This window comes from Hypanus sabinus, chromosome 17 (genome assembly GCF_030144855.1).
Source record: "Hypanus sabinus isolate sHypSab1 chromosome 17, sHypSab1.hap1, whole genome shotgun sequence".
NCBI classification, from domain to species: Eukaryota; Metazoa; Chordata; class Chondrichthyes; order Myliobatiformes; family Dasyatidae; genus Hypanus; species Hypanus sabinus.
In genome coordinates this window covers 59625186-59645421 of record NC_082722.1, presented here as the reverse complement: position 1 = coordinate 59645421, position 20236 = coordinate 59625186, and the positions used below count along the sequence as shown (strand labels likewise).

At 37.8% G+C, this 20236-nt stretch overlaps 1 protein-coding gene across 1 annotated transcript in view; it reads right to left on the bottom strand.

Annotated features, from left to right (window-relative positions):
• Window positions 1-20236, bottom strand: part of cdh13 (cadherin 13, H-cadherin (heart)) — a 1114907-nt gene that overhangs the window by 15256 nt on the left and 1079415 nt on the right. Inside the window, exon 12 of the mRNA XM_059993490.1 lies at window positions 1539-1772. Within this exon, the coding sequence (XP_059849473.1) occupies window positions 1539-1772 (234 nt within the window). The remainder of the gene's footprint in view (window positions 1-1538; window positions 1773-20236) is intronic.

Genomic DNA, 20236 nt, shown 5'->3' with positions numbered 1-20236 from the left:
AGTTGTTTGTTTTTTTTTCTGTCTCTGCCCATCACCCTGCCCATTCTCCATCTCCCTCTGGTGCTCCCCACCACCTTTCTTTCTCCCGAGGCCTCCCGTCCCATGATCCTTTCCCTTCTCCAGCTCTGTATCACTTTCACCAATCACCTTTCCAGCTCTTAGCTTCATCCCACTCCCTCCGGTCATCTCCTATCATTTTGCATTTCCCCCTCCCCCTACTACTTTCAAATCTCTTAGCATCTCTCCTTTCAGTTAGTCCTGATGAAGGGTCTCAGCCCGAAACATCGACAGTGCTTCTTCCTATAGATGCCGCCTGGCCTGCTGTGTTCCACCAGCATTTTGTGTGTATTGTTTCAACATTTCTTTTTTCTGTTTGATATAGCAAGCCATTCTAACTTGGTAGAAGGAAGAGAAATGAAAGAAGATAAAGCAACTCAATTTAATGTCCACATCCATTAATTCAGATGCTGATATTGTGCGTGATTTGGTTAGAATTTGGGATGAGTATGTGGTAATTCATTGGGTACAAATAACTTGCAGACAAGATAAGAGCTTTGGTGATCCAGTGGATCTACAAGAATGGAGTTAGGGCTACACTCTGGAGGGCCAAAGAATTAAGCTGGTTCAGCTGCCATCCCTCCAGAAGCAATGTCCTAGATAAGTTCTGCAGAGGACTTGAGGACTTTGATGAGGCAGCCTTAGACAAAAGGGGTGCACGAGGAAATTTTCAAGGCATTGGCAGGATGGTCTAAAAGTTAAATGTAGCCACTGAATAAGGGGGAATGGCAATGCTGAAATTCCTCATGTCTTTGTGGAATTCGTGGCACGTGGTGCTGCTGCTGCTGCCTCACAGCCCCATTGATTCCGGCTAATTCCTCATTTGTAGTGGTGTCTATGTGGAGTTCATACTACAGACAAGATTAGAAAATGCATTGAATGCTGATTAACATCTAACTATATGAGTGTCAGGAGGCTGGAGCAGGGATCCAATCACAGACCCAGTACTGTGCACACCGTGATACTAATTGAGTAACAAATCCCGAGTCGGTATCAAGGTTCAGGCAGAGATCAAAACATCTAGAGAAATCCAAAACCCGGAATCAGGAAACAGGTCGAGTCGATATTCAGAAGGACAGAGTACAGATACAAATACTGAAAAGGCTCAGGAAAATTCACTGGCACAATCTGGCAACAAACAGGTGAAAATACAGGGCTAAAATACACTGAGCAATAAACAGAGAGGCAGATGATAGGTGGAGCACAGTGACACAGAAGTGGCAGCAAAACAGCAATATTGAGAAACAGGAGAGAGGAAGAGTACTCCAGTAATACAGGGGCCGGAGTAGAGCAGGAGCAGGGAAAGGAGCACATGGGACATGAAAACAAACAAGACCACATAGCAAAACAAAACCATAGACTAACAGCTAGGGGGAAAACACACAAAAAGACAAAGTTCAACTGGAGGTACAGACAATGAGATGGAATTTCACTGTAAGATCAGAGTATCTCTTCTTTTCTGAAATGTAAAGTTCTCTTACTGTTGACCGGGGTGACCTTCCAGGTTTTTTCAACTCCAGGTTGCTTGCCCAACTGAAATTTGAATGGATCAGCGTTTGGTTCAAGATCTTTGTCTGTTGCTCCCAGAATAGCCACACTGAGATCCTTTGAATCCTCACAGAACTTTGCTACAGTTGGATAAACAGAGGGTGGGTTGTCATTCACATCCAGCATGCTGATAATCAAGGTACCAGTGCCAGTAGCTACCGGGTCACCTAAGGAATAGAGCAGAAGATTTTGTCAATTACATCATACTACAGAAGGTATTTTCATGTATTCTAGCAGCTAACACTAACAGAGGACAAGTCTCATCTGGTAAACATGTTGTGTGATTTTTAATGATTTAAGTCCTTTCCATCTCCTATTTTGTATAAATCAATATTCCTGGATTCTCATGTAATTAACTTTTCCTATTTAGTAAATATGAGCTAGATTTCCAACTTCAATCATGTGGTTCAAGAACAATGTCTGCATCAGGCTCAGAAACAGCCCAAACTAAATTTCATTTCATACTTGCCATTGCTTACAAGTGATTTGATGTGCCTATATCTAAAGCTGCTTTATGCACAATATCACCAATTTAGGAGTAAGCTCATGATAAATAAGATGAATATCTATACAGGTCCTCCCCAGGTTACCAAGGGGGTCCCATTTCTGAGAACTTTCCTCATCCAAATTCATAAATTGGAAACATATTATTCATATGTATGGACTGTCCATAGGTTAGACATATGTAAATTGGTGAGGATTGTAATATGATGACTATATTTTATTTAGATTCATTTGATCAATTAATAAGTAAAATATATTTGATATATGAATTTCCCTTTATGGAATATGAAGTTAATTTATTCTAATTAGCCAATTATTGAGTGACAATTAGAAATTGTCCAGAACAATTTGATTTAGGCCTCTGTTGAGGCCTGAAACATTTTGGGAAAGCATGAGAGATACCAGAGATCCAAAGTTCATCCCTTTTTAAACATTTCACTTCAGTATTGCTGTAGTTTTAAGCTTATATCAAAATAAAAATGACAAAACAATTTATTAGCCTGGGCTATTTTACTTAAGTGCACAAGCAGAGTTGGAACCAGTCCAAGAAGCCGTTTTCCAATATTTTGTGCTTATATTGTAGGCTTTATAGAGTAGTCCAGTGAGAGAACAGAAAGGGTGCATCTAATTCTTTGTGAGTGCGTCAGAGTGGTGGCTTCCCATGGTACCCACTAAACGCAGGTATGCAAAATGAGAGAAGTTAGTGCCAGAAGAAGAGGATACCTGGAGACTAAAAGCCATGGGGCTGTCTGTAAATCAACAGGCTTAAGAGCAACAGGATCAAAATGAAAAACACGAGAAAAATTGTAGATGCTCGAAATACAAAACAACACACTAAATGCTGGAGGAACTCAGCAGGCCATACAGCATCTATGGAAAAAAGTAAACAGTTGTTATTTTAAGCCGAGACCTTTCATTGTGACGAAGAGACTTGGCCTGAAACATTGACTGTTTACTCTTTAAGGGTCACCACATGGATAACATCCCTAATCGATATTTGCAGCCTTCTCTAGCAGATTCCTTCAAATGCCAATATTTACATGATCTTCTTTTTCATTCAGACAACCATAATGGTTAATTCTTCACTCCTAGATTGTACTTCATCTTTCAGCTTCATGCTCAATTAATTAACCATATTATTAACTGACCTTTCATGTTCTCCTCAGAGCTGAGATTCCTGCTTTGACATGTATTATTAGAGACTATGATGCTTTAGGGAACCTGGGTTCTGGGTTTGTTTATTTTTAAACACCAAGAAACAATTCAAGGGATCATTGTATAATGAATATTCAAAATAAGCAATTGAATATTCAGTATTAACAATTGAAATTTTTCATCTTTCTAGGTCACTATTCTTCGAAAAATGCAGTGGTTTCCATGTTTGGTTATTGGTAGAAAGGATAAATATTGAAATAAAATTCGTAATGTGTTGAGATGAAAAATATGCAGTCAAATTTTAAAACAATCTCTAAACATCTGATTTCTGCAAGATTTGTGTTTTACATTCTTTTCCAGTCAAATATTAGCCAAATTCAGTGGAACTGCTTTGCATCCACCCTACAGTATTAATAATTATGGACAAATCTCTACCCTTTCTCAATATCCAAATGCACTACATGTAAATATTAGAAAATTAATGCAGAAACTTATCCTCTACTTTCATGACATCCAAGTGCATCTACGAGTCATGTGTCTCTGAAATGCTGGAGAAGATGAACAAGTCAGGAGGCATATGTGGAAAGAGAAGCAGTCACTATATTGGGTTTGTGACCCTTCGTGCGAACTGAGAAAAAGAGAGATACCAGGTGGTAGGAAGAAATGGGTAGAAGAGTCTGCGATAGAATGAGATTAAATGGTTTCATTGCAGCAGCTACCAGCACATAATGCTCTTTGGTTTGTATAATGGACATGTAAAGATGGTGAGACTTGCACAAGAGATTAGATTTATCCGAGTAAGTTAAGGAAGACTGACCTAACGTGATTACAAAAAAAGGTAAATGGCAGAGATGGGCAACCAAAGCAGGTCAGGCAGCATCTGTGGAAAGTGAAGCAGTTAAAATTTCATATGAGAAACCCAACATGATATTTTATTGGAAATGGAGAAATCCATTACTGTAGGTGGGTGAAAGCAAGGGAAGTACTCTGATAGAGTAAGACCTATAGCAATTGGGATGAAGTTCTATGTAGTGTAGTTTGTTGCTGATGTGCTGCTGGCATACACGAGAAGAAAAATTTGGATGGCAGGCAAAGATGGTTAGAACATAGAACATAAACATAACAGCACAGGAACAGGCCCTTCAGCCCATAATGCCTCTGATGACCATAATGATGAATTAAACTAAATCTTTTCTATCTATTCATGATCTATATCCTGCAAATCTAAAAGCATTTTAAACAGCACCATCATATCGACTTTCACCACTACCCCTGGCAGCCTGATCAAAGCATTTCCCAGTGTGTAAAAATACTTGTCCTATCTATGTCTTTCATAGTTTATAAACTATTATCAGGTCTCCCCTCAGCCTCCAACACTCCAGAGCAAGCAATTCAAGTTTGTCTAATTTCTCTTTATAGTTCACACTCCCTAATCCAGGCAACACCTTCTGTCATCATCATCAGGTGCTATGCCCAATTTGAGCTCTGACTGCCGTGGCCTATGTTCCCTCTGAGCTGTGCACGGACACACGTTTTTCAACCAGCGCACAAAGGAAATTAATGTGCGCACAAAAGGTTAGTTACCTAAAATAATGTAGCAATTAATAATTATACTTACTGAAAATAATCTTTTAGCTAAATGTTTCTGTTGCTTTCAGACCACTTAATGAAGTCCAATGGTTATCTAGACACTTTGCATTGCAAGCAATAATAAAAAGTTATGAGGCCCTGATGACATACTTTGAAGAAGATCAGTCAAATGACCCTGTGGCTAAATACTGTCACAAGGAATTGATAAACATCACATGCAAAGTAGCTTTACAGGTTTTATGTGATGTCTTTGAAGAACTGGCTGAACTGTGCAAGATTCTGCAAAAGAGTGGCCTGACACCGAGTTATTCACTTCATTTTGCACAAGGCAAAATTAACAAGACAAGAAAACAGTACATGGGAGACAATGTTTCATGAAATGACAAAGTTAAAGTTTTACTAAGCCAACAATGTGAAGAAAACATCACAGTAGATACAAGTTCGCTGTTGACTTTTATAAATAGTCTTTGTGTTCAGTTAGAAGAAAGGTTTCCTGAAGATGAGGTACAAGAGTGGTCAGCTTTTGATTTCTCCGCAATTGCAGATTGTGACTTCACATTTGGCAAGGAACAAGTTAATGCCTTATGCCTAAAATATCATGATTTTCTAGCTGAAAATACTGTAATAGTTAGACAGTTTAATGATTTCAAATTTTCCTTGCAAGAAAAAATTAAATCCAAACTGATTTCAAACTTTGCTCAAATGGTGGCATTTGTACTTCAAAATGAACCGTTTTGCGACCTTGCACAGTTGATATTGGGGGAACCTTTCTTGCGCCTAGTGCAGACTGTGAGCGAGGTTTTAGCTTAATGAATCAACTCAAAAACATGCTGAGAAACCATTTACGTGAATGTCATTTGGATATGTTAATGAGAATCAAAAGCTGTCAATTGGTTGGAAGTTCTATTAGTCTCGATAGAGTTTACAAAGAAAGGGTAAATACCAAAGACGGGAGAGAGAAAAAAAATAACTGAGTGACTTAAATATGTATGTTATTTTGTTGTTATTTTGTGCAGTTTTAAGCCAAATATTTTGTAAACCTACATAAACTGTGCCATGTGTGCATTCAGTGCGTACATACTTTTGTCACAGGAAAAAAATTTGCACAGCTTAAGAATTTTGTACACACTGACTACTAAAAATTAGAGGGAACACTGGCCATGGCCAACAGCTTCTGTACTCTTCCTAAAGTTTCCATATTCTCCCTGTAATGGGGTGACTAGATTTGTACCTATTGCAGAACTGCACATGATTATATATGTTTTCAAATGGACTGAAAGTCAGAACATGTCAGCTGAAGTTAACAAATTTGATACCAGGTCTGTAAGGCTCCAGGAGCTTGTGTTGTGTCTTATTGGAATAGTACATGAAGATCAGAACGGGCTGGCGAATTTATGTAGCTGGTAACTGGAAGCTCATGGTCACTCCTCTGAACTGAGAGTGGGTGCTCCACAAAGCGATCACCCAATCTGTATTTGATTTCTTCAATGCAGAGAAGACCACATTATCACCACAGAAGAAAAAGTTTGGGTCCCAAGACGGTAAAAAGGGAAGACAGAAAAGGTGAAGTGTTGTGCTAACTGTGGTTTCAGATGTAAGTTTCATGTGATGAGAAACGGTTACTGAACTATAGCTCATAAAAAAGTAAATGGAGTTGACTTCTGAAGCCAGGCATATCATCACATACAACGCTGAGTAAACATTAAGTTTTCAGAGTTTTGCATCTCCTAGAGAACTTGGATTCAACTTTAAAGAATGGCGAAGTATAAATATTTTTGGATGAATTCCTAGAAAAAAAATGTCAGTCATTGCAGAAGATTCTATTTAACATATCTGCAGAGCTTGCAGTAGCAGTATTCCAAAAAGCAAGGTTATCCAGGATTACCCTCATTATTAAGCTTTATTCAGAGTCATTGACAGCACAATGAGTAAGGAACCGGTGGGATACCGGGAACTGATGATGATACTTAGTTAAGATCATAGGCCTGACATGAATCAGCTCCTAATTGAATTAAATAAAATAATTTCATGTGATTTCAAATTAGGGTTGTCAGTTTGTGCAATTTTAAGGAAAGATTTTGTACAAGTATGACTTGACCAATCAACTCCTATAAATGTTAAAACTAATAGTCTATATCTTCATTGTAACAATGAGATGTCACTTTCCAAGGTAATGTATTGTTACCATGAATTCGCAACATAACTACTGCAGGAAATTGACGTCTACACATATTTTCATTGAAAGAATATGCAAATAAGTTTCAATAAATGTATATGTGGTTCAAACCGTTTCTCCAATCTCATTATTTGTCTTAGAATGACAATTAGGTTGAAAATACTGCAAGTTAGTACATACTTGTAAATTAGGAATTTAAACTGCTTTACACTAAGAACAATTAACTGAGGTTTACACAAAATAAATTTGTCATTACAGTTTGTCACACTTCTCTTTGTAAATAATATGAACAAAACATTTGAAAGTGATGGGTTTCAAATATATATCTTCATTTGAAGATGTAACTCTCTAATCCTCTCCAAAAGTGTTTTCATTTTAAAAGCAATAATATTATTACATCATTCAATTTCCCTGAGTTAACATCAATTTTGAAGTAACAAGCCAAAATCATCTAATGCTTCCATCTTGAAAATAACTTTGAGAGAATAAGTCTGTCAAATCACAGAGAGACAGTAAGTAAGAAAATCAAAATTATGGAAGCAAATAGATCCATAAATAATTATTCCAACAAATGTAAGAAACATTTTGCCTGAGAAATAATACATGTAGGCCTCCATTAGTCTCATTAGACCATGGATTTGCACCTTGTAAAGTTTCCAGGGCGCAAGCCTGGGCAAGGTTATATGGAAGACTGGCAGTTGCCCATGCTTCAAGTCTCTCCTCTCCACACCACCGATGTTGTCCAAAGGAAGGGTATTAGGACCCACACAGCTTGACACCAGTGTCGTCGCAGAGAAATGTGTGGTTAAGTGCCTTGCTCAAGGACACACACACAGCCTCAGCCAAGGCTCGAACTAGCGACCTTCAGATCACCAGATGAACACCTTAACCACTTGGCCACACACCAACAATACACCATAGATGCAGTGATAGACTCTGGATAAATTATATATTAAGAAAATTAATTGCAAACAAACAATGTTTTACCATGTTAAGAAGAATAACATGGAAGTGCATCAGATGATCTGTGGCTGAACTGAGTTTCTCATATTTAAAATTATGTCTGTTCTGCCATCTACATCTAATTGAATATTGGGTTAACGGAGAAGGTCATATTGACAGAGTAATTTATTAAAAGGCAAAATACATGGATACCTTTTTGATTTCTTGGGGCATTAGTTCATATTTCTTTTAGTCTTCCTAAAGTACAACAAGCACTGCAAAAATATATTGTGATGATCGTCAATCATGTCTTGCATGGATTGATTGGATTTGGTTCATGAGTCTTATTGCTGTTGGCCAATACCAGCATATTAAACTGTAACCAGTTCTAATTAAAAGAATAATCAGGGATGTTAGACATTTTTCTTCTTTGAATATCCCTCAGGACTAAAGATGACTTTGTTCCACTCCAAGTCCATGGTGCTGAGTGAGTTGTTGGCAGAAGCAGTGTTTTCAGTGAAGGAGATGGACAGTAGTTTGGATGGTAGTGTACTCTGCTGCCATCCTTGATGAGCTTCTGCATGCACCTGACAAATGGATTAGAGGTTCTCATTGTTACCCCAAAGACTCCATCCGTATTTTGAAAAGGTATTCCAATGAGTTATCAGGTCATAGATGTATGGAGAACTAAAACACAGAAACAGGGCCTGTCTGTACCAAACTGTTACATCTGCCTAGGCCCATTGACCCAAACCTTTTCCATAGTCTTCCATACCCCTCCCATCCATGTACTTGGGCACCATGGCAGCATAGTGATTAGCATGACATTATTAAAGCTTGGGGTATTGGGGTTCGGAGATCAATTCTGGTGTCATCTCTGATGTCTGTACGTCCTCCCTGTATGGGTTTTTCCACAGGTGCTCCAGTTGCCTCCCACTGCCCAAAGACGTACCAGGTAGTTTAATTGGTCTTTTAAAATTGTTCTGTGATAGATTACAGTTAAAATGGGGTTATCATGGCTTGCTGGGAAAGTAAAACTCTAGAAGGCCCTAATCCACACTGTATTGCTAAATAAACAAAAATGAAGCAGTATTTGATCAAATTCCTCCTATATTTTGAAATCAACCCACATCCACTACTCTCGCTGGCAGCTCAGTCCACACTCTCACCACACTCTGAGTCAAGTTTCCCCTCATGTTCCCCTTTGACATTTTACCCTTCACCCTTAACCCATGATAATTAGTTCGAGTCTTACCCATCCTCAGTGAAAAAAGTGCATTTACCATATTTATACACCTCATAAACTTTTATACCTGTATCAAATCTCCCCACATTCTCCTGTGCTCCAGGGAATAAAGTCCTAACCTATTCAATCTTTCCCTGTAACTCAGGTCCTCAAGTCCCAGAAACATTCTTGAAACACTTCTCTACACTCTTTCAATCACACTAATATTTTTTCTTACAGTTAGGTGACCAACACTACACACAATACTCCAAATTTAGCTTCACCAAAGTCTTATACAATTTCAACATAACATTCCAACTCCTGTACTCAATAGTCACAGAAAAGCACAGCCACAGAAACAGGCCTTTCGGCCCAGCTAGTTCATGCTGAACCATTTAAACTGCCTACTCCTATTGACCTGCACCTGGACCATAGCCCTTCATACCCCTACCATTCATGTACCTATCCAAAACTTAAATATTGTAATCGAGCTTGCATGCATAACATGTGTTGGCAGCTCATTCCACACTCTCATGACCCTCTGAGTGAAGATGTTTCTCCACATGTTCCCCTTACTATTTTCACATTTTCATCCTTAACCCATGAGCTCCAGTTGCAGTCTCTTCCAATCTCAGTGGAAAAAGCCTGCTTGTATTTACCCTATCAATACCCCTCATAATTTTGTATACTTCTATTAACTCTACCCTCAATCTTCTATGTTCCAAGGAATTAGGTCCTCACCTATTCAACCTTTTCCTATAATTCAGGTCCTCAAGCCCCAGCAACATCCTTGTAAATTTTCTCTATACATTTTCAATCTTAATGACATCTTTCCTGTAGTTAGGTGATCTCCACTGCACACAATGTTTCCAATTTGGCCTCACCAAAGTCTTACATAACTTCAGCATAACATTTCAATTCCTGCACTCAATACTTGGACTTATGAAGGTCAATGTGCCAAAAACTTCCTATCTACCTGTGATGCTACTCACCATGAGTGACAGTATGTAAGTTCTTCAGAAGATCTGGAGAATTTTTTGCAGACAGCAGTGTGGGTCTCTCTCTACTAACTTGTAGTCCATATTTCAGAAGTTGGTCAATGGCCTTGCTGGTGCAGTGAATAACTTGATGAGAATTCAGAGGTCATTTTATTAAGTACTCCCATAGAGCTGCTCATTAATGTGAATCAGCCAATCATGTGGCAGTCATTCAATGCATAAAGTCATGCAGACATAATCAGTTGTTGTTCAGACCAAACATGAGAATGGGGCAGAAGTATGATCTACTGTAAGTGACTCTGACTGTAATGATTGTTGATGCCGAACAGATCGGTTTAAGTGTCCAAGTAACTGCCGATCTTCTTGGTTTTCACGGGCAGCAGTCTCCAGAGTTTGCAGGGAACGATGCGAGGAACAAAAACACATCTAGTGAGCTGCAGTTCTGTGAGTACAAATGCCTTTTAAAAAGAGAGAGGTCAGAGGAGAATGGCTCGCCTGGCTCAAGCTGACAGGAAGGCAATAGCAACCTGAATAACCACACATTACAACAGTTGTGGGCTGAAGAGCATCTCTGAACACACATGTCGAAACCTGAAGTAGATGGGTTACAGCAGAAGAGAACCACATTGGGTTCCACTCCTGCACCAAATAAAGTGCATTTCATCACTAATACCTCCCTCCCCTGAGATGTGCATTCCAGGATATGGAAGCAACCCAGATTCTCTTGGGACCAATTATTAGGGGGTCGTGTTCTACATTATGAGCAGTTACCAGAGCCACAGGCAAGTAAATACTTAACAACATTTGCAGCTGAAATTCTCTGCTCTGAAATTCTAAATATAATTCATAAAGGTTTAAATTCCAGAATAATGATACAAGTTTTTACAAATACGGAAAAAAGATTTTCAGCACAGTCCTTTATCCCCCAAATTGCAGTAAACACCCAGATATACCCTTCTTCCATAGCTGTCATTGGCTTTTCCTTAAAACAACTACCCAATGGAATTGTTACTGTGTCATTTCATTGAGACGTTTTTGCAGTATGTTGAAATAGGATCCACTAGTAGAATGAATGATGAATCAAAAAATATTATAAATATGACCAAGAAGCCAGCTTCCTGATCAATTTCTGATCCCAGTAATTGATTACTGACACTGAAAATTCACACACACTCACATCCAGAGTTACTATGTCAGTATTTGCTACATTATGATGATACTGATGCATTACATTTATTCTTGACAGAAATAACCTCTTGTTTATGGTGTAATGGAAAAGGGTTTGAATCATTCTTCTCTGAATTTTTCTCACTCATTACTTTGAGGGGAATACAACTCATTTTTGATTACATACATATTTTAGATATGGTGCATTTAATTTACATTTCCATGGACACTATGCAGTCAATAGGTCTGGGTATATTTTGGACATCAACTAAGATTTATAAATGTAATAAATGGAAACTTTCTTATTTTGTTCAGTCTTAATGAGTTAGTGTAACTAGTAGAAGTCAACATTCAGAAAACAAGGGCATTGGCTGAATTACCAAACTTGCTGAAAGACCTCCTAAGGTTAGCTGATCTTGAAAGTGAAATGTCTGATGCCACATTGCTGAGGTGAAGGCTGAATAGAATTAGATGTTATTGAAGCATGACCTTGATAATGATGTTAATATTTTGATTTTTCATTATTTCATTGGGCTATATTTCATTAGGAGTTTGAGGAGATTTGGCTTGTCACCTAAAACACTCAAATACTTCTACAAATGTACCACGGAGAACTTTCTGACAGGCTGCATCACCATCTGCAGGGAGGGGAGGTGGGGTGGGACACTACTCAGGATCGAAGAAGCTACAGAAAGCTGTAAAATTAGCCAGCTCCATCATGGGTACTAGGCTCCATAATATCTAAGACATCTTCAAGGAGCAGTGCCTCAGAAAGTCAGCGTCCATCATTAAGGACCTAAATCACCCAGGACAGGTTCTCGTCTCATTGTTACTGTCTGGAAAGAGGTACAAACACCTGAAGGCACACACTCAGTGATTCAGGAACAGCTTCTTCCCCTCTGCCATCCAATTTCTAAATGGACATTGAACCCATGAACACCACCTCACTTTTTTATTATTTCTGTTTTTGCACTACTATTTTTAATTTATCTATTGAATATACATATATACATATTTACTGTAATTCATTTATTTTTTCTGTATTATCATACATTGCATTGTACTGTCACTGCTAAATAATCAAATTTCACAACATATACCAATGATATTAAACCTGATTCTGATTCTACTATTGTCAAGTTTAATTGTGAGTGTCCTCCTACAGCTACAACAAGAACTTGTAAACACATAGTGCTTTTTTAATATTGTAACATATTCCCGGTCAGTTCACAGGAAGACCACCAATTCATGAAAAGAATTCATGAAAAGATTAGGCCGATGACCAAAATTTTGTCAAAGAGGGAAGTTTTAAAGGAAAAGAAAAGGAGCTAAAAAATAAACTGGAAAATGTAGAGCAGCAAGAGGATTTGGATGGGAATTTCAGTGTCAAGCATATAATCTAAAGGTGAACTCATCGCAATGGATATTGTCCAAGATACCTGAATTGAAAGATGGCAGAAATCTGAAAATAAACAAATCTCAAAAGTTGTATATGATAATAAATGATACTAAGTTCACTTTGAACTTTCAATACAGAAAATGCTGGAAATACTCAGCAAGTCAGGTTGGGTCTATGAGAAGAAAAACAGTTTTTGGCCAAAGCCCTTATCATAATTGGAAATGATAGAAATTTGTTGGACCTTATGGCAGTAATTTTCTATTTTCTCTGTTTCACAGGGAAACCTGTTCAATCAGCAGCCTATAAATTTGAATGGAAGGAATTGGGAGAAGGATTGCATAAACCTATTTAGTTTTTATGAATTAATTTTAGTTAAATATTTTATATACTTTCCAAGTTAAGAGTGTTTAAAATTTATAAATTAACTAAATCTATCCATGATTTAAAAACAAGGGTGGAGATTATAAAATCAAATTGATTTCAGTGTGACATTTCATATTTTGTGGTGATTTTTAGTTCATTCAAACTCAGAGAAATTTTACTGAGAATGCTTTATGAAAATTCCCTTAATTTGGGACTAACATGTTTTAGTTATCCTAACATACGAGGTACTTTCTCTGGTCTGCAATCAGATTCAACAGACTACACTGTAGATTCAATAACGTTTTCCATTTACAGGAAGGAATCAAAGTTGGAACTTAAGATTCTATGTAAGAACTAAACATCTGGTGCAGTATGGCAATAAATGGGGTACTGTTGCTCAATTTAAACTCTACAGAATATCCTTAGCTCCTATGAATAATTAACTTGACTTTGGAAGATACTGATTAACTGGATGTTTTTGGTTTCATTTTATTGAAATTGAGACATAGTTTCCAAAGTCCAGCACAATATTGGTTGATAATATTTCTGAAGAATCAATACCATAACTCATTACAAATCCAGAATCCCATTATACATCTTCTGATTTATTGGATTAGATAGTCACATGATGCAGACATGATGAACTTCTGTGTTACTGTGCCTATAAGGAAGTACCACTGAAAGGATATCTAATTCCAGATTCTTTCCAATTATTGTAAGCAAAATTGCCATTTGTTTCAAAATATATATGAAATGAGCTTTTATCTTTAAAGACATATTGATAGTAATGATTTAGTAATGCAAAGCATAAATTATGCTTTATTATTTTTTTTGTATAAAGTTCCATTATATTTTATTCCAATCGTTATTTTCAATGCCAGAGCATAGATTATAATTTGTATGGAATTTGGGAGGGAAGTATAGCTACAGACCTTGTTTGAAGACGTTATTAAAATTGACATTTCTTTTGCTAATTTCAGAGTCTCTTACAATTTTGTAACCTCCCAGCACTGGAAAAAAATACATAGTTATGCACTAAGTATCAGGAAAGTTTAGGAAAGATTACTAAACACTGCATGAAATACCAAACCAAAACCAAATGGTTTCACCAACAATCCTCACAGAGTAGAGAAATCAGAGTTGATGTTGAGAAGTGATTTTGTTGATCAACCCGAAAACAGGCTCTTTGGCCCATTACATCTGTCTGTCTACTATCATGCCTATCTACACTAATCTTTTTTGGCTGCCCTTCTATGCCCTGCTCATTGACATAACTGTCAAGATGCTTCTTAAATGGTGTTCTTGTTCTGGCAGCTTATAATTTATCAAGCTATGCTTTTATACATTCAAAGGCCATTTTATTAGATACACTTGCTCGTTCATGCAAATATCTAAGCAGCCAATCATGAATCAGCAATTCAAAGCATAAAGCTTGCAGACTTGGTCAAGATCAGTTCTTCAGCAGTCCCAAAGAAGGGTTACAGCCCAAAATGCTGACTGTTTTTTTCATTCCCATAGATGCTGCTTGACCTGCTGAGTTCCTCAGCATTTTGTGTGTGTTGCAAGAGATTCAGTTGTTGTTTAGACCAAACCCAAGAATGGGGAAGGCATGTGGTCAAGGTGACATTGACTGTGGAATGATTGTTGGTGTCAGGTGAAGTGGTTTGAGTGCAGTAGCTCAGAATCTGCTGATCTTCAGGGACTTTTGTGCCTCTAGGTAATGGTGTAAAAAAACAAAAACATCCAGTGAGCTGCAGTTCTGTGGGCAAAAAATGCCTTGTTAATGAGAGAGTTCAGAGGAGAATGGCCAGACTGTTTCAAGCTGAGAGGAAAACAACCGTAACTGAAATAACTATCCATTACAACACTGGTATGCAGAAGAGCATCTCTGACTATAGGACACATTGAACGTTGAAGTGAATGGGCCATGAACATACAGTTAGTGGCCGCTTTATCATATACAAGAGGTACCTAATAAAGTGGCCATTGAATGTACAAAAAGTGTCAGAGAAATAAAACATTCTTCTTTAATTAACCATTAATATTATATAGGGTTTGACACAAGTGGCAATTTTGCCTATGATGGCACTGCTGAGACTTACTTAGTTTTACTTTGTTCTGAATTGTTTTCAAATTTGGAATGTCATAGCAATTGATAGATGAAGGCAGCGAAGGAGAAAGTTGCATGTGGCGTTAGCCGCTCTGAGTACATAAATGGGCAGCGTTTAAACACATTCATTACAGGGCATCACACTCTGCAAGAGGGAAGCAAATTTAAAATTGAGTTTTAGTTTATTCTAATCTTTCTAGTTTGGCTCTCTGTGTCAGAGCACTTCATTAAAAAAAAAACTTGTTCCCATCAATCTGAAAGCAGTCTGATTCCTTTAATGTCCTAATGTTTCTCTTATCTTTGAGGCCAACTCACTTTTATTAGTGATTTTTGGTTCCTGTCCTTCATCCTTTAAATGTAAAGCAATAATACCATGACACTGTATTAAACAATATTATAATTAGCATATTTCTACAGTGGAGAAAATGACAGTAGGTTAATTGATTACATTTCCTTCCATTCCTAACTATGGAAATTTGTAGTCTTATCATAACTAGAAATACTTTAATTAACAGAACAAGGCTAATGGGTTTTCCTACCAACCTCCCCCGCTGGCTAGATACAGGATTGCTCCTGAACAGGAATACTAACATTGCATAGTATAGCTGTTGATCCTATGCATTAGAGGGACCAAGAATGGTATTCGGGGGGTGTTGTCTAAATTCCCTGCCTTGAAGGAGGAGGAGGAGGAGGAGAAAGAGAAGAATAGACCAAATTAGTGCTTCTCACACTTCAAGCACCAGCTAAAATACAGCAAAGCAAGGGCTGAAATTCAGCCCTGCACCTGGCATTAACAGGCTGAACACAGGCCAGATGCAGGAATGCCAAATCGCTAAGGATGACTTTGAAATTTAACAATGTAGTATTTCCAATCTCTTTCCTGTCTCTCTCTCGTATTTCTCTCCAGGCATTATTGGTTGTGAATGCATAAACAGGACATCATAAATTTCCACTCCACTGTGTTTATTTCAAGGGCTTTATAGCTCTGAATTAAATTTATGCGCAATTAACAGTGCAGAAAAACTATTATGCTGGGTAAAACATTTTCAAACAAAAGATGATTATAACTTTTGAAATATGATAAGCAAAGTCAGTATCCTTGACACAAATACCCACCAGAAAGTTTGAGCAGATTAAGTGTAAAATCACACTTAAATAAAGATCTGGAATAAATAGTGCTCATATGAGGTACGACTGTCTTTGTCAACTTTGGTTTGTTGGTTAACAGTATTCTACGGCACTGCTTCAGGAGTTGTTCTGCTGAAGTGCTGTCCTGTAGATGAAACACTGAAGTCCTGAGTTGTCACTGCGCAAAAGGGATGTACGGCAGCTTAGTGGTTAGTGGATTGCTTTGAAGCACTACTGATCAACGTTCAGTGGAATTGGAGTTTGCACGTTCGTCCTGTGACTGCATGGTTTCCTCTGGGAGCTCTGGATCCCTCCCACATTCCAAAGATGAATGGGTTAGTTGGTTAATTGGTCAATGGGTGTAATTAGGCAGCGTGAGCTCACTGGGCCAGAAAGGCCTGTTACTATGGTGTATCTCTAAGTAAATAAAAACAAAAATGTAGTGATCTAAAGCTGTTTGTTGAGAAAATGTCAAGAAGCTCAGGCAATGCCTTGGACACCAATACTTCCTAGAACAATACGCTACCAAAAAAAAAGGTTCCTCTCATTGCAGGTTATCGGTTTAAACTGTCTGTGAAATGGCCGTCATACTTGCCTATAATCACACCAGAAATTCAATGCAAATTTCTACAGATGTACCATGGAGGGGATTCTGATGGTTACATCACAGCCTAGTATGGAGCCTCCAATGCACAGGAGTGCAGGAGGTTGCAGAGGGCTTATACACTCAGCCAAGTGCATCATGGGTACAATCCTCCTCACCACTGAGACATCTTCAAGAGGTAGCATCCATCATTAAGAACCCACACTATCCGGAACATGCCCTCTTCTCGTTACAACCATCAGGGAGGAGGTACAGGAGTGTGAAGGCCCACAGTGATTCTGAAACAGTTTCTTCCCCTCAGTTACCAGGTATCTGAACTGTCTATGAACATATGAACACTACCTCATAATTGCTTTTCTAATTGCTAGTTATTTATTTTGTAATTTTTTAATAACTTTATATCTTTGCATTGAATGGTTTCTTTAAAACAATACATTTCATGTCATATAAGATGGTGATAATAAACCTGATTCTGATCCTGATGTAATTCACTGACTTATGAAGAGTAAACACTTTATCCCCTTGACTACTGTATTAACATTTAATTAGATCACAAAAGAATTACGAAAGACCATAAGACCATACAACATAGGAGCAGAGTTAGGCCATTTGGCCCATTGAGTCTACTCCACCATTCTATCATACCCCCGAACCCCATTTTCCTGCCTTCTTCCTGTAATCTTCGACAGCATTATTGTCAATCTCTGCTTTAAATATTACCAATGGATCTGGCCACAACTGTCTGTTGCAATGAATTCCATTGATTCACCACCCTCTGGCTAAAGAAATTCCTCCCCATCTCTGTTCCGATGGGGTATCTTGTATACCGAGCCTGCACCCTCTGGCCCTTGATTCTCCCACTATAAGAAATATCCTTTCTATGTCCACTCCATCTGGGCCTTTCACTATTCAGTAAGTTTCAATATTCTATAGGGTTTAATGAGATCTGCCCCCTCGTTCTTCTAAACTCCAGTGAGTACAGGCCCAGAGTCATCAAACCCTCCGTATACGTTAACTCTTTCATTCCCGGAACCATTCCATGAACTTTTTCTGGACCCTCCTCATGGTCGAAAACCAATAAATTTAGTTTTTCTGTTTGCTTTTCATTAATCCACGCAAATGACCTCTGATTTCAATCATTAGTTATTGACACTTGTGTCAAATAGCAAATACCAACAGGTATGCAATGTTACTTTACAGATGTTTAACACTACAATACTCATAAGTAAGGAGTGGTTATGTAACAGGTTGCAGCTGATTGAATCAACTTCATCCCCTCATTCTGATCAGCAAAAGGCAAAATCATTTGGGGAGAGACAGCCTCCAGAATTTCCACAAAAGGAAGTAGGAACTTTTGGTATACAACTGGTGCCTTTCTTGGGAAATGGTATACATTAGTAGGAACAGTCATGACACAGTAGTTACCATAAAACCATATGACACAGGAGCAGAATTAGTCTGCTCCACCATTTCATCATGGCTGGTCCATTTCCCTCTCAACCCCAATCTCCTGCCTACTCCCTCATGCCTGAAATAATCAAGAACCTATCAATTTCTGCCTTAAATGTACCCAATAAACTGGCCTCCACAGCTGCCTGTGACAACAAATTCTGCAGATTATACACTCCTTAGCTAAATAACTTCTGCCTCATCTCAGTTCTAGTTGGACATCCCTCTATTCTGAGGCAGTGTTGTCTGGTCCTAGACATCCCTCCCACAGGAAATGTCCTCTCCACATCCACTCCATCAAGCCCCTTCAACATTCAACAGGTTTCAATGAGATCGCCCCTCATTCTTCTGAATCCCAGTGAGTACAAGCCCCAGATCATCAAACACTCCTCGTGTTATAAGCCCTTCAATCCCAGAATCATCCTTGTGAACCTTCTCTGAACCCTTTCTAATGCCAACATTGGAGTGAAGTTACCTTGTGTGAAGTTTCCAATCAGATATGTGACAGCACATAAATGGGTGAAAAACCAAAGATAATGAATGATTCAGAAAAAGGTTGCAATCCTTACATAAGCATCAATGAACTAAAGGAAAAGATTTAAATTTATTAAAAGCGGTGTTGAGGAGATGTATAGGACAAAGAAAATGGGGAAAAAGGTAATCTTACAACTTACAAATTTATCAGATCATCAAGTTTTGGGATTCCTTCGACAATGTTACTATTCGACAAATTATTGTACCAACACTATTTGGGACATATTTATGAGGCACAAATTTCTGTGGTTTAGCTTTTTAGATTGTGAATGGAAAGGGATCAGTTTGAGTTAAATAACTACTAAAGAACAAGAATAAAGAGTAATAGGGTGTGATGCTGAAAGATGATTTTTGTTACAATATTTTTGCTCCCTAGCTCTTCCAGTGTATTGGCCACATGCAGTGTGACTGGAGTGGAAAGTGCAAAGCTGTTTCAATTTACCCTATAATCGCCCTCTATTTTATTCCACAGACAGCACTAATAGGACACTAAATCAAAGCTATTTGCTTGATATTTACTGTAACATGCTGCAAGATGTAGAAGGAATGAAATGTGATCTTTGCAACTCCATTACATATAAGCTACAATTTTTGAAGTGTTTATATGGTACTGTTTTATTTCATTTTTAAACTTTAACAAAGATATTGATGCTGAATACATAAATAAATCTTAATTTTTGATCAGCCAATGTAATTCTGTCTTCCAATTCAAAATTTATCATGTCTATTACTTAAAGGTATGAAAAGTTTTAACCTAAACACTGGGGCTGTTAACATTGAACAGGCTTAAATTATTTTCTGTATCTCCACAAAAGAGTAAGAAGAAATCTCTGGTTCAATGACAAAGCCTAGAGGGAATTTTATGCTTCAGGGGGAACACAAAGCCCCATGCATATTGAACTACAACATGATTTGAAAAAAATAGCCTAATTGTTGAGAGCTACAATATATTTTCGGTAATGGTTGAAATCTGCAGGAACCATGTTAATAATTATTCCTGACATCTAGAATTTATATTCAACAAAATGGTTAGGAAAGCTGGTAAGAAAGTAATATTTCAAAATTATCACTTACTAACAAAACCCTTATTTATTACTTTTTCTTTCTTTTACTGTTGCCCTAAGATAATCAGAGACTTGTGACTTTTGTTATCTGAGGAATGGCAAAGCTCTTTTTGCCAAGTTTCTTTCATTAGTGGCATGTAATGAGCTGATAGTAACAATTGCCATTTTACCTGATGTAGCAACTTACCTCTGCTGCAAGAGTTTCTTTTGAAATGTAATTTTG